At 42.4% G+C, this 15,897-nt stretch overlaps 1 protein-coding gene across 1 annotated transcript in view; it reads right to left on the bottom strand.

Annotated features, from left to right (window-relative positions):
* LOC112216284 (arf-GAP with coiled-coil, ANK repeat and PH domain-containing protein 3) overlaps nucleotides 1–15,897 on the bottom strand; it is a 91,419-nt gene that overhangs the window by 8,923 nt on the left and 66,599 nt on the right. Inside the window, exons 11-16 of the mRNA XM_024376165.2 lie at nucleotides 3,663–3,778; nucleotides 2,984–3,035; nucleotides 2,435–2,535; nucleotides 2,088–2,199; nucleotides 1,654–1,862; nucleotides 151–315 (exon numbers count right to left, since the gene is read on the bottom strand). Coding sequence (XP_024231933.1) covers nucleotides 151–315; nucleotides 1,654–1,862; nucleotides 2,088–2,199; nucleotides 2,435–2,535; nucleotides 2,984–3,035; nucleotides 3,663–3,778 — 755 coding nt within the window. The remainder of the gene's footprint in view (nucleotides 1–150; nucleotides 316–1,653; nucleotides 1,863–2,087; nucleotides 2,200–2,434; nucleotides 2,536–2,983; nucleotides 3,036–3,662; nucleotides 3,779–15,897) is intronic.

Here is a 15,897-nt window from a genome sequence, read left to right as displayed (position 1 = left end):
TACGCATTCAGTGTTACATACTGTACCAGTGAGGACATTCCCAGTCTAATGAAAATGACTAGATCCCAGTCTCCTTTAGTGAGTAATCGGGATATTCACAGGTGAAACCAGGTAGAGGCATTTAAATGCTGTGTGTGTGGCAGTCCTTACCTGGAACTTGAGGGCCCTGGTTTCTTCAGGCCCTGTGCCTCACATGCTCCCTCATAGATGTGGTTGATGACACTGTTTCCCAGCTCGCACATCAGCTTTAGTAATTCAGGTTCCCATGAGTCCAACATTAGAGAGCGCACCTTGGAGCAGTGAACCCCCAAACTCCTGTAACAGAGACACATGAGAAGTGACATTTGGAAAGTCTTCAAGCGTTGGCAATTGAATCACGTATGTATTCAAGTTCCATGGCTGGAATTATTACTGGGTAGAACGCATTTTAAGTTAGTGTTGTTGACAACACTAGGCCCATATTGTTTCCTTGCTTTGCTTGTAATAACATTAAGGCAGATGTAACAGGCAAAATTGCCTGTTCGTAACAGGCTCCCCTAATAAGCAACACTGGAAGCTCCATGACAGTTCTGTTTCAAGTTGTCTTATACTGTGACATGGGATGAATAGCTGCAAAATGCGTTTCAAATCACTCAGGCGTTATCCCCAGAGTAGCTGCCCTCAATGTCATGCAAATCACCACTCCACCAACAAAACTCTCTGGTATCCAGGCAACTGCAGTGCGGCATGCCAACAAAAAAAAGACTGCGAGACAGTCTGTGTATTCCTCCTCCTAATGGAAAGCCTTATGTGATTTCATCTCACCACTAGAAGAAGACAGGCTATCTGACAGAAACAGATCATGAATATTTAACAGATGGTCCAGAGGAGGTAGTGATTCCATACTGATATCATTGATCTTTGCTGCATCTCTGCAGTAAACAGTCAACACCACCAACTGCTGAAATGAGGAAAACTTTCCCATCTAGCCTAATGCTAGTGTGTTGCAGCTACAATGTATGCAGTGCTGGAGTGAACCCTAGAGCTATGGTATTAAGGACATTAGAAATAGGAATCTTTATCTTGCTTCGGCCTGATTGCTAATCGGGTGTGGTTCAACAATTACGTACTTTCACCATTAAAGGGATGCCATTCTAGTTTATAAACATAAGTGTCTCAGTTCTGCAGTGCTTATTGTCTAACTCCCATCCTGTTTACTCACGCAATGAGCTCTCCCAATCAAACACAGCCTGATCCAATAAGCAGTGTTAAGCAGCCTAGCCACACAGTAATCCAAGCAGAGGTGTGGCTGAACCATGCTAGCAGATGACATGGTAAGGCTAAGACACCTTTTAGGCCATTGGCACTCTCATATTCTCAGATCCAAGAGACCGGCACATGTTCTCGAACACAGAGTCTCAAATGACCCCTCAGTCACCCTGTGGTAGTGCAACTATCTGCAATTACATCCTCCACTGGTTTACAACCACAAGTGCTTTAGGATAGTCCATGGTCCATAATACAGTAGCCTATGTCTAGCCAGTGAAGTATGCCTTTATGTACTCTCTTAAAGACGAGCTAAGCAAGAGACTTTGGGTATGGCTTATGAGACTAGGCTTTACAGACAGTATCTGGATGCCAGAGCAGGATGCCCTCCATAGAGGCAGACCTTACCTGTGGATGCCGGAGCACTCGATGCAGAGCAGGATGCCCAGGTTGATGGAGGCCCAGTGCGGGTCGGCCTGGCCACAGTCACAGCAATACTCATTGCCCGGGAGGCACTGTATACGATGCAGGATGGTCTCCCCCCTGACACTGCGTTCCCGAGGCTCGCTGGCCGAGTCGATACTGCTGACGGAAGGTGAGGCTGTCCTATCCAGACACTATTGGTGGGAAGACAGACATGGTAAACTAAGAGAGGCAAGCATCATTCTCTGAGGCATGACAGTCTTGATTTATCTCACCAGTGATAACTGTATCCCTTCATGCAAACGTATAAGCTTATAAATGACCTCTCATGATGTAAAAGATGTCTAGATTAAAGAAAAGGTAAGAGAATATTAGCAGTTGTTTGACAGTTAGGTCTGTAGCTAGATGGACCAACTGACCTCGATGTAGTGGTAGTCTGGGCTCTCCCTGTATGCTGAGGCAATGCTGGCCTGCACTGCTTGGATCCAGGCTAGCCGAAGCTTCTCTGACTCCGCCTGCAGCATACAGCTCCTGTAGAATGGAAAGACAGCCCCATATTACAGCACACAGTCTCTCAACAGTACAAAACTATAGTCCCTTGCCCTCTTAGAAGAAGGAGAACACTTTATTTGCCATATTATTGGCCATTTTCTTAAGATTTTACCTAAAGGGATTTACATCAATTTAACTGTAAGTAAAATTCCTTGGAACAAAAGTGAATTTATTTAGTTAATTCCATAATATAAGGGCACTAAGAAGAACATACTTGTTGGGGGAGACAACCTCGAAGCAGAACCTCCTCTCAATGTCCTCACAGGGCTTGACAGAGCACAGCCTGAGGTCCTCCACCACCACCGTCAGGGAATCCTATTGGTCAATAACAGTGAAAAGGGCCCGGTCAGTCAATCAGTTGAATTATTCATCATACCAACATTATGCCCACTGTGTCCTTGAGTGAGATGTGTTGTTTGGATTTCAAAGTCCCTCAGTTGACCACCTTTTCCTATTTAATCCAATGTGCTGAAGCTCATACGGGTACACTGACACTCACATTCTATATCCCACTATGGATTGATGTGAGGGTCTATATGTGAGCGTAGGAAGAGTCTTTTGGGACAGGACTCAGGAGTAATAAGCTATCCTATAACAGTCCTCTGCCCTAATGCAGTCAGTGTTGACAGAGGGAGTGTTGTATTTCGCCAATATAGATCACAGTGACTTTCAAAGGAGCTCTATACCCCATTAAAGTTGCATGTAACCCCCCCCCCCCAAGGGACCTAGACTAAGATGGTAGCTAGTGGACATGTGGACTTGCCTTCAGCTTCTTCTGATAGACCAGCTGACTGTTCTGGATGGAGAACCACCGCCTGAGAGAGAGAGAGAGAAATTAATAAAACATGCATGTTAAATGGATATCCTTCTTCCATTAGAAGGTGCTGACCTGCCGAGTTGGAATAATGTTACTCTCTACTCTAGCCACCACAGTGGTCGGGATGAGTTAAAGCGCATGTGAATGAGCTCTTTCTTTCCCTTGAGCTGCACTATATAGCAGAGAGTAATTCACAACACGTGTGGTTTGGCTCACATCTAACCTCTTTAGAGGGCTGCACTGTCAGGAAACAAGACAAATGGAGTAATACATTGTAACGCCCTAGTAGAGAGCATCAGTGGGAGAACCGCCTAAGGGGAGAAATAATGTTTTAATGGATCGAGTGTTTCCACAGGCAGTAAACTATTCCCCACGACGTGTAGTCAATGCTAGCAAGTATGACCAAGTATGGTTTCCTAGGGAACAGACTACTTACTGAAATAATCTGGGATAAGTATTTATTTAGTTCGCTATCTATGGTATGTCTACAGAAAATCCACAAAACATTCCATTGTCAAGATAGAATTCAAATCAAAATGCTTTGACCACAATACACTAATATAGTATGCTTCGAAGCTAGAGTGTAGCTGGCTTATGGAGAGTTACTGATCAGTTGTCTACTTACCTGTTCCACGTCTTAAAGGCATTGCTGGCTCTCTTAAACAGGTACCCCTCCATCACCACACCATTGGGCGCGTCCACGTTGAACAACTCTGCCTTCGAGTCGTCATACGAGAAGTCCTGTCAGAGAAGAGAGAGTGAAGTTAACCCTGTTGTTCATGCTACCACTTACCATAGGAAGAAGAGACAGTCAGTGTGACTAATAATGTCCCCGTCAGTGAGGAGACATATAGGAGATTGGAGATTATCTTTCTTGAACTACACTGGACAAAAATATAAATGCAACATGTGAAGTGTTGGTCTCATTTTTTCGTGAGCTGAAATAAAAATAAAAAAGCATCCCTGTCAGTGAGCATTTCTCCTTTGCCAAGAACAATTCATCCACCTGACAGGTGTGGCATATCAAGAATCTGATTAAACAGCATGATCATTACACAGGTGCATCTTGTGCTGGGGACAATAAAAGGCACTCTAAAATGTGCAGTTTTGTCACACAACATAATGCCACAGATGTTTCAAGTTTTGAGGGAGTGTGCAATTGGCATGCTGACTGTAGGAATGTCCACTAGAGCTTTTTCCAGATTATTTTATGTACATTTTTCAACCATAAACTGCCTCCAAAGTCATTTTAGAGAATACGTCCAACCGCAGACCACGTGTATGGCATCGTATGGACAAGAAGTTTGCTGATGTCAACATTGTGAATAGAGTGCCCCATGGTGGCGGTGGGGTTATGGTATGGGCAGGCATAAGCTACGGACAACGGACACAATTGCATTTTATCAATGCCAATTTTTATGGACAGAGGTACCGTGACGAGATCCTGAGGCCCATTGTCGTGCCATTCATCTGCTGCCATCACCTCGTGTGTCAACAGGATAATGCACGGCCCCATGTTACAAGGATCTGCAAATAATTTCTTTAATCTGAAAATGTTCCAGTTCTTCCATGGCCTCAACAGACAGACTCAACAGACATGTGACCAATTGAGCATGTTGGGGTGCTCTGGATCGATCTGTACGACAGTGTGTTCCAGTTCCTGCCCATATCCAGCAACTTTGCACAGCCATTGAAGAGGAGTGGGGACAACATTCCACAGGACACAATCAACTTCCTGATGAACTCTATGGGAAGGAGATGTGTCACGCTGCACGAGGGAAATTGTGGTCACACCAGATACTGATCCACGCCCCTACGCCCCTTTTTAAGGTATCTCTGTGACAAGCAGATGCATATCTGTATTCATGTGAAATCCATAGATTAGGACCTAATTAATTAATTTTAGTTCACTGATTTCCTTATATGAACTGTAACTCAGTAAAATCTTTTAAATTGTTGCATGTTGCGTTTATTCTTGTTCAGTATATATGACGTTCTACCTAAATTACCTCGTACCTATGCACGTTGACTCGTTACAGGTGCTCTGTGTATATAGTCAGGTTATCGTTAATCATTGTGTATTTATTATTTATTCCTTGTGCTACTATTTTTCTATTATTTCTCTATTTTCCTTCTCTCTGTATTATTGGGAAGGGCCCGTTAGTAAGCATTTAACTGTTAGTCTACATCTGTTGTTTACGAAGCATGTGACAAATACAATTTGATTTGATCACATCAAATCAGGATATACTGTAAGCCTTCCTTGCAAGATGCATAAATGGGCAGTCATGTAAACACAATCAAGTGTGTGCACATGTATGTGAAAAGCGCGCCTGCATCCTCACAGAGTGATTCGCTGTGCCCTTTAGGAACTCACATCTGCAAAGTCGACTGTGACGCAAACGATTGCGTAACCATCTTCTGATTCAAGAAAACGTTTATTACCCAATACACTTTTCACAGTGTCTTCAGTTACACCAAACACTGCCCTCCTTGAACAAATAAAGACAGCTAAATCAGTGTCCTGGTGCTGTCAGTTTTCTAGTCTAACCTGAATCACTATACCCTAATCAAACCTGGTTAAACTTGGTTCAATTTAGAGAGCAGCAGCTATGATGAGCATCATTCTAGAGATAATAATTCTGGAAATGTTATTTGATTTTATTAGGATCTCTTTTAGTCCTCATTTTAACTAATCTTCCAAGAGTCCTTAAACATGCAAATACAATTTATAATATGATCACATTTTCACATATAACACACTGTTACAAACAGACAAAATACACTGACATATTGACCAGAAAAATACTCTTAATGGTCTGAAAAGATAGATTGAATCCTTTATCTACCACAACCAGAATTCTCTGGTTGGAACATTATTGATGTTTTATGTTAAAAACATCCTAAAGATTGATTCCATACATCGTTTGACTTGTTTCTACGACCTGTAAAGGAACTTTCCGAGTTTTTGTCTGGACGTAGTGCTCGCGCCTCATGAAGATGGATTACTGGGCTGAACACGCTAACAACAAGTGGCTATTTGGACATAAAGGATGGACTTTATGGAACAAATCAGTCATTTATTGTCGAACTGGGACATTTTTAAAAAACGTTACGGAAAAAACATAATCTGAGCGCCGTACTCAGATTATGTTTTTTCCGTAACGTTTTTTAAAAATCTGACACAGCGGTTGCATTAAGGAGAAGTCTATCTTTAATTCTGTGAATAACACTTGTATCTTTTATTAATGTTTATTATGAGTATTTCTGCAAAATCACCAGATGTTTTGGAATCAAAACATTACTGCACGTTACGCGCCAATGTAAACTGAGATTTTTGGATATAAATATGCACATTATCGAACAAAACCTACATGTAGTGTGTAACATGATGTCCTATGAGTGTCATCTGATGAAGATCATCAAAGGTTAGTGATTAATTTGATCTATATTTCTGCTTTTTGTGACGCCTATCTTTGGCTGGAAAAATGGCTGTGTGTTTTTTTGACTTAGCTCTGACCTAACATAATCATATGTTGTGCTTTCGCTGTAAAGCCTTTTCGAAATCGGACACGAGGGTAGATTAACAAGAAGTTTATCTTTCATTTACTGTATTGGACTTGTTAATGTGTGAAAATGACATATTTCTAAAAATTATTTTTGAATTTCGCGCACTGCCTTTTCTGCGGAATGTTCCGCTAGCGTAACGCCTGCCCTAGAAAGGTTATTGATAAGGCCAAGTATTCGGATGCTATAGACAGAAGTTGGCAGATTGGCTGTACCGACTTCAGACGAGTCCCAAGACGCTTTTAGGGGTCATAGAGCACAACAGAGTACATCCTTGTGTTCGTGAGAGTCTCATCTTTCCATTAGAGGGTTATAGGTTTTAGGCCAAACCGTTCGGACACTACAGCCGATTTTGTGAGAAGACCAATTTTTGGGGATGTCTCATGATCTGACAAACACCAGTCTAGCTCTGTCACCTTTCACCACAGTTACGGAACTGCGACATCGGCTGATGCGGTAGATTGAGACGCATCCAGCGCAAAAAAAACGGATATCTCTAGCTTAAACTGACAGATTTTTATGGGGAATTTGTATTATGATAATTATATTTTCAAGGGGGAGCGGACATCGGCTCTAGTTAATATCCATTGGGGTCGGCTTGTTGTGTGATTATATTTCCCCATAGTATGTTGTACCGAAGTTGACTGACTGAAAGAGAATGTAACGTTATGTCTGTAACTACTGTTCCCTGAAGGAGGTAAATGAGGTACAACACCTGTTTGGGCTTGTGCCGCCCGTTCCTGGGCTCGGTGAAGAGTGGTATTAAATGTTTGACCTGTGGAAGGTGGTGCTTCCAGCAAGGTGAGGATTTCATTGGCTTTGTCAGGCGTGATTGTAGATCCTTTAACAGAAGTTATTTAATTTTCTGTGCTTTTGCACACCAATATCTCTACCTGTACATGACCATCTGATCATTTATCACTCCAGTGTAAATCTGCAAAATTGTAATTATTCGCCTACCTCCTCATGCCTTTTGCACACAATGTATATAGACTATCTTTTTTTTCTACTGTGTTATTGACTTGTTAATTGTTTACTCCATGTGTAACTCTGTGTTTGTCACACCATGACCATAGTTGCTTTGTATGTTTGTATGTTTTGTTTGGTCAGGGTGTGATCTGAGTGGGCATTCTATGTTGTGTGTCTAGTTTGTCTGTTTCTGTGTTTGGCCTGATATGGTTCTCAATCAGAGGCAGGTGTTAGTCATTGTCTCTGATTGGGAACCATATTTAGGTAGCCTGTTTGGTGTTGGGTTTTGTGGGTGATTGTCTCCTGTGTCAGTGTTTGTACCACACGGGACTGGTTTTGGGTTTTCACGTTTATTGTTTTTGTAGTTTGTTCATATATAGTTTTCCTTATTAAAAAACCATGAACTTCAACCACGCTCCGCCTCTCCTTCGACGGAAGAATCCCGTGACAGTGTTGTCTGTTCACACTGCTATGCTTTATCTTGGCCAGGTCGCAGTTGCAAATGAGAACTTGTTCTCAACTAGCCTACCTGGTTAAATAAAGGTGAAATAAAAATAATAATAAAAAGTTACAAGAGTGCAACTCCCCATAGTATGTTGTACCTCGTTTCCCTCCTTCAGGGAACGGTAGTTATAGTCATAATGTTACGTTTCCTTGATCCGGCCTTTGGCATTCTAGTTGTCAATTTGTTGAGGTAATCTGAAGAGATTTCATCCCATGCTTTCTGAAATACCTCCCACAAGTTGGATTGGCTTGATGGGCACTTCTTATGTACCATACGGTCAAGCTGTTCCCACATCAGTCAATAGGGTTGAGATCCAGTGACTGTGCTGGACACTCCATTATAGACAGAATACCAGCTGACTGCTTCTTCCCTAAATAGTTATTGCTTAGTTTGGAACTGTGCTTTGGGTCAATGTACTGTTGTAGGATGATATTGGCTCCAATTAAACGGCGTCCACAGGGTATCACATGGCGTTGCAAAATGGAGTGATAGCCTTCCTTCTTCAAGATCCCTTCTACCATGTACAAATCTCCCACTTTACCATCACCAAAGCACCCCCAGACTGTCTTGTTTTGCACGCTTTGTACAAAATAATAAAATAAAGTACGACAGGATATTTCTTAACGTAGCTCTTTATTAGCTAGCTATAACTGGCATGTTCACGTGTCTCATACCATGATCAACTGACCATGACCTCACCACCTTGATGGTCTTAACCAATCATAGCCCAGTATGATGCGGCGGTAAAATGCATCCAATTACAATTCAGTATGTTTACACATATGAATATTACATCCCCTTCTTTTATAACAAACGAAACATGTTTACATATTCTAAGCGTTTCTTTTGAATGCATGCTCTGTAGTTTGAACTCAAGGTAGGTAACCATTTATACTGCATACTGCACCAACTGAATCAACATAAGACTCTGAAACAATGATTCAGCATACTGTTACTTTTAGAACAAAGGATTCTCACCAACTCAGTTTTCACTGTAGCAATGGCATCTTAACATTTCAAACAAATACAATACCGAAAAAAGTCAACTTTTTTTTTTTTTCAAGTCAACTTTTTAATAACAAGTTTACAGTCTGGAACTCTTTTAGGGCAGCGATCTGCCTACACCCTTGATATTTCACAGCTCTGGGACAGCTCTTGGCATGACCTCTCTTCCTGACCTTGTGTGATATGATGCTGAGCATGCTTCTGTGTCAGTCAACAGTTCTTGTGGTGTTGCAGGTAAGTATGGTGTATGTTGTGCTGTGTGTGTGTTTAGTCCATCATGTTCTCTTTCAGGGGAACAGTTCATCTCATCAGTGTGTTGTTCTTTTGTGTTCAGTAGGTGATGACGATTGCGGTGGTACACCGCTCCTTCTGCGGTGGGGACGTGATATGAACGTTCAGTGTCAGCTGGCTGGATGACGACTGCTGGCTTCCAGTGGCCATGCTCCTGGATTCTAACTGACTCTCCGTCGTTCAGAGGTGGCAGTGGTCTAGCTGACCTGTTGTAGTAGCGCTTTTGTTGTTGTTGTCTCTGTGCACATTTTTCATGCATTTCCTTGTAGCTGTAATGTGGGCTTGTGGTGACGTGTGAACTCACATGCTTTTGTGAAGGATTCAAACTCATCAGTTTTCTAACAGGGGCCATTGTCAGATATTAAAGTCTCGACAATGCCATGCCTGGCAAAGATTCCTTTCAGCTTGTGCATCACAGCTGTAGATGTGGTGCTGTGAAGCTTGTCGAGTTCGAAGTATCTGCTGTAGTAGTCCACTGTTACAATGTAGTACTCGTTGTTTCAGGTGAATAGATCGGTTGCCACGATCTGGCAGGGTCGGTCTGGGATACAGTGAAGTAACATTGGCTCTTTGGTGTTTGAGGGGCATCATTCAAAACAGGTGGAGCATTTACCAACAATGTCCTCTATTTGTTTGCACATTCTGGGCCAAGACAAAATGTCCCGTGCTCTCTGTTTGCACTGTTCCACTTTTCCATGCCCATGTGTCCAGCATGGATCTTTGTCAAAATCTCTTTTCTGAGACTGGTAGGAATGATAGATTTTCTCTCCTTTGAAAATAATTCTGTTGATATGTGATAGTTCATGACGATGGTTCCAGAACTCTTGAGATGCTCTGAGGGCATATTCTCCTCTCCTCAGGCCATCCATCCTGTATGACTTTCCTCAGCTGTGAGTTGTGAGTCCTTTTCTCTTTCTGCTCAGATCTCCTTCAGTTGTGTCACTAACTGGTAAGTTGATGTACACAGTGTGCACTTGCATGTCCATGCCTTCACTGAGGATGCTGTCCTTGTAGGTAAGAAACCTCCTGGAGAGTGTGTCTGCGACAGGGATGTCTTTGCCTGGACAGTGAGTGATTGTGAAGCTGTATTTTTGTAGTTGAAGGATCATTCTCTGTAGCCTTGGCGGGGCTGCAGCTAGCAGTTTCCTCATGATTGACTCGAGGGGCTTGTGGTCGGATTCCACAATGACTTGTCGTCCATATACGTACTGATGGAAAAGCTTACATCCGAACAGAATGGCGTAGAGCTCCTTTTTGATTTGAGCGTAGTTGATTTCACAGTCTGTGAGAGATTTGGAAGCATAGCCAATGGGCTTTCCTTCTTCTTTTTTATTTGTTATTTTACCAGGTAAGTTGACTGAGAACACATTCTCATTTGCAGCAACGACCTGGGGAATAGTTACAGGGGAGAGGAAGGGGATGAATGAGCCAATTGTAAACTGAGGATTATTAGGTGACCGTGATGGTTTTGAGGGCCAGATTGGGAATTTAGCCAGGACACCGGGGTTAACACCCCTACGATAAGTGCCATGGGATCTTTAATGACCTCAGAGAGTCAGGACACCCGTTTAATGTCCCATCCGAAAGACAGCACCCTACACAGGGCAGTGTCCCCAATCACTGGGGCATTGGGATATTTTTTAGACCAGAGGAAAGAGTGCCTCCTACTGGCCCTCCAACACCACTTCCAGCAGCATCTGGTCTCCCATCCAGGGACTGACCAGGACCAACCCTGCTTAGCTTCAGAAGCAAGCCAGCAGTGGTATGCAAGGTGGTATGCTGCTGGCATTAACTACTTCTTGCAGTAGCACTGCCCCTAGTCCATACTTCGACGCATCCACTTGGAGTCTGAGTTCTTGGTTGGGGTCCTGGTTCTCTCGTGATCAAGTCTTTCACTCTCTGGAAAGCAATGTCATGTTGCTTGTCCCAGAGAAACTCACTGGACTGCTTTAGCAGCAGATGCAGGGGTGCATTAGCATTGAAGAGGCTGGGTACGAACTTGACTAAGTAGTTGACCATGCCAAGCACTGTTTCCGGCTCTGCACAGTTCTTTGGTGGCTCCATTTTTTTAATGGCTGAGATGGATCTGGCTTGTGGATCTGGCTTGATTCCATTCACTGTGAGAAGATGTCCGAAGTAGCTAACCTCTGTAGTGCCGACTGTGCTCTTCTCGGGGTTGAGCCGAATTCCTCTCTCGCGGGACCTTTGCAGTATCGCGAAGAGGTTTCTGTCGTGTTCCTCTTTGGTTCGACCATAGACAAGGATGTCGTCCACAATTGCCACAACTCCGTCGAGGCTTTCGTACACTTCGTTGATCTTTCGCTGAAACTCGTCTTGGGCTGAGATAATCCCAAGAGGCAGGCGACGGAACCTGTAGCGTCCAAACGGAGTGTTGAAAGTTGTGAGCTTAGATGACTCTTCTGTGAGCTTGACAGCCCAGTAGTCTGATCTGGCGTCCATGACACTGAAGTAGTGTGCTCCTGCTAGCTTGTGTGTGATGCCATCTAGCGTCGGTAAAGGGTAATGGGGGGTGTTTGATACTCTGAGCTTGCCTGTGCGTGCTTTCTCCACCACCACTAACGCGTTTATCCAACCTGTCACTTCTATAACCTTGGTGACTATGTCAGATTGCTCCATGCTCAAAAACTCTTTCTTCAGACAGGTGCAGAAAGCAAGGGGACTCTTTCTCGGTGAGTAGACCACAGGAGTTACGTCTGGGTCAAGGAGAATGGTACATTCTCCTGGGAATAGTCCTATTCCTGTAAAAACATCAGCAAACTCCTCCATTACATTTTCTTTCTCTCCTGGTGCTGTCTCTGATAAAACTAGGTCGATGAGGTCCATGCTTTAAGACCTAGCAATGCAGGTGCTCGAGTGTCAACAATGTAAAAGTCCAACACCATGTCACTTTCCTTGTATTTGCATTTGAAAGTGCATGTGCCTTTTACTGGGAGCTGTTCACCACCATAACCAGTCAGTCAAATCAAATCAAATGTTATTGGTCACATACACATGGTTAGCAGACTGCTCGTGGTGGGCTGTAGCTCGCGCTCAGATGTCAAGCTGCAGTACTGATTCAGAGGAATAATGTTTACTTGTGCACCCGTGTCTAGTTTGAACTTTAGCTCTGTGCCTTGTGTTCCTATCTGAATGTCAGCAAAGGCGTGCTCTGTCTCTGATATGTGATTTTTCTGTGTCACTGAATCAATAAACAGTTCCTCAGCATTTGACTCTGACTGACATTTCATCTTCAATCACTGCGTGTACTGTTTCTCCATGGTAAGATCTGCACACTTTTGCAAAGTGATTCCATTTTCCACATTTTATAAGGGCAAAAGGCGAGACCCAAATGCAGACACAGGAGGCAGATGGTTGAGCTCCGATATTTATTTTAGCAAAGGGGTAGGCAAAAGGCAGGTCGGGTAGAGGTGATAGTTCATAAACCAGGTCAGAGTCCAAACGGTACAAGATGATAGGCAGGCTCGAGGTCAGGGGCAGGCAGAGTGGTCAGGCAGGCGGGCTCAGAGTCAGGACAGGCAATGGTCAAAACCAGGAGGGCGAGAAAAGGGAGTTAAAGCAGGAGCTGAGACACACAAACGCTGATTGACTTGACAAACAAGACGAACTGGTACAGAAAGACAGGAAACCCAGGGATACAGTCCCGCAAAACCTTCCAATTTATTATATTTAAATGGTTCTAAAGTATTGTTTAAATTTATATATTGTAAGGTTTCTGGTTTGCTCAGATAAATTATTACATTTCTTTATTGCTCTCAATCGACATGTTATTTTGCCTATTTTTCTTTTCGGGCTGGATAGATGGTGGACTATATTCCTAGTATTTACTCAATGTTTGTCTCTTATCAACGGAATACTGTTGTGAATATAGTTTGGCCGTTTTAAATCGTATACATTGTGAAATAAAATGAGCATGTTTCTTTTTATTATCTTGTTGATTGATGACCAACCAAGAGCATTGTGCATGACTACAACAGAACCATATCTCCACCTTAAAACAATCCTTGCTGCTTTGTTCTGTTCAATCTGCAGCCTCCTAACTTCACATGCTGATGCATATCCCCAGACCACAGAACAGTAGTTCACCTGACTCTCAATTAATGATTGGGTTGTTTGACCACAGAACAGTAGTCCACCTGACTCCCAATTAACTCTTGGGTTGTTTGCTTAAGAATCTTTCCCGGTAAATATGTAGCTATCCTTCTGATCATGCATGCAGTTTAAGTAGACTATATCCATGAATGTTCATCAAAGCTAAAATATGAATATTATTTATGTTGACTAAGTTAAAACCTCATGTATTTTGTAAGGAAGGCTACATACATTAACCTGAGCTATAATGCAACCCTTTCCTTGTCAAGTGGAGATCAATAGAGCATGTATTCATTATAGTTGAAGTTACTACGACACACAAACTCAGATTTTAACATTGGATTAAAATAACCAGGGAGTTACTCTAGAGTCCCGATACCGTTGCCTGTTGAGGTAAAAAAGTATCCTTCACCAATCAGACTTGTTGATTCAGGCAACGCTTTTCCTTCATGATGGGATACAGTATTTTCTCCCGTCATTGATCTCGGTGGGGAATTGATCATTCATTCCAAAATCAGGGTTACTGATATCTCTGCCCCTGCTCTTTGCCATTCCCTTTTGCTTAAAATATTCAAAACATGCAATAATAGCCTGTGTCCTATTCCCAGAGGCCTTAACCATTCTATGGACTCTGGAGGAAGTGACATTATGTACGACATCAGTGGGCAGTTTCAGTTGAGTTGACATAAAATCTTGATCAGTGTCTGCTGTTGTCATTCTCCGGTATCCTTGAAAAGATTAGATTGTCCCGCATTGATCGACACCGTACATCAAGGAAAGATTTTTAAAATGGTTTGTTCTTCCTTTGCACCACCTCCACCTTGCTATGAATAGAGTCTACAGTACCTTTCAGCGCTGTGTTCTCTTTCCTTAGATCATCAATCTGACGTTGGCTGAATTCTAGATGGGCACATAATGCATTGATGTCCTCTCATAGTATATCCAAGATATCAACTTTGGCAAGCCTTTCATTGCTGGATTTTAACAAGTCAACATCCATATCCGTAAACATCTCCCCACTCAATTAAATTAAATTGAGTTCAAGGCGCTTTATTGGTATGGGAAACAAATGTTAACATTGCCAAAGCAAGTAGATAATATACAAAAGTGAAATAAACATTAAAAATGAACAGTAAACATTACACTCGCAGAAGTTGCTAAAGTATAAAGACATTTCAAATGTCATATTATGTATATATACAGTGTTGTAACAACGTGCAAATGGTTAAAGTACAAAAGGGGAAATAAATAAACATAAATATGGGTTGTATTTACAATGGTGTTTGTTCTTCACTGGTTGCCCTTTTCTTGTGGCAACAGGTCACAAATATTGCTGCTGTGATTGCACACTGTGGTATTTAACCCAGTAGATATGGGAGTTTATCAAAATCGGGTTTGTTTTTGAATTCTTTGTGGATCTGTGTAATCTGAGGGAAATACAGTGAGCACCATAAATCATTGAAGAGTGACCATTTTTTTGTTATTTTGGTTCTGTACTCTAACACTTTGAGTTTGAAAGGATACAATGACAATGAGGGTGAAGTGCAGACTGTTAGCTTTAATTTGAGGGTATTTTCATACATATCTGATGAAACGTTTAGAAATGACAGCACCTTTTGTACATGGTCCACCCATTTTAAGGAACTACATGTATTTGTTGAATTGGCTTCACAGATGTGTGTGGTTAGGCAGGTGTATTCATTTGTGTCGTTAGTGAATGCAGGATATGCTGTTGATGAACAGCATTGATACTAGACTTTGCTATTGCCTTTTGAGCCAAACAGATCAAAAACACTCTCCTGGATGCAGGTGTAGATGTGTCAAAGTCTACCATACGTAGAAGACTACACCAGCAGGACTACAGAGGATACACTACAAGATGCAAACCACTGATAAACCTGAAGAACAGAAAGGCCAGATTACAGTTAGCTAAAAAAGCACCTAAAAGAGCCCCAAGAATTCTGGAAAAAAGTATTGTGGACAGATGAGACAAAGATTAACATGTACAAGAGTGATGGAAAGAGGAAAGTGTTGAGAAAAAAAGACATGCCCATGATCCAAAGCATACCACCTCATCCGTGAAACATGGTGGAGGGGTGTTATGGCTTGGGCCTGTATGGCTGCCAGGGGAACCGGCTCACTTGTCTTCATCGATGATGTGACTCCAGACAGAAGTAGAATAATGAATTCTGAAGTCTACAGAAATATTTTATCTGCTCAGATAAAACCAAATGCCTCCAAACTCATTGGACGGCACTTCATCAAGCAACAAGACAATGACCCAAAACATACTGCTAGAGCAACGAAGGGGTTTTTGATGCCAAAAAGTGGAAAATCCTTGGCCGAGTCAATCACCAGATCCGAATCCAATTGAACATGCATTTTACATGCTGAAGAGGAGACTGAAGGCAAT

This window comes from Oncorhynchus tshawytscha, linkage group LG16 (genome assembly GCF_018296145.1).
Source record: "Oncorhynchus tshawytscha isolate Ot180627B linkage group LG16, Otsh_v2.0, whole genome shotgun sequence".
Lineage (NCBI taxonomy): Eukaryota > Metazoa > Chordata > Actinopteri > Salmoniformes > Salmonidae > Oncorhynchus > Oncorhynchus tshawytscha.
Note: the sequence above shows the minus strand (reverse complement) of the source record. Positions and strands in the feature narration are given on the sequence as shown.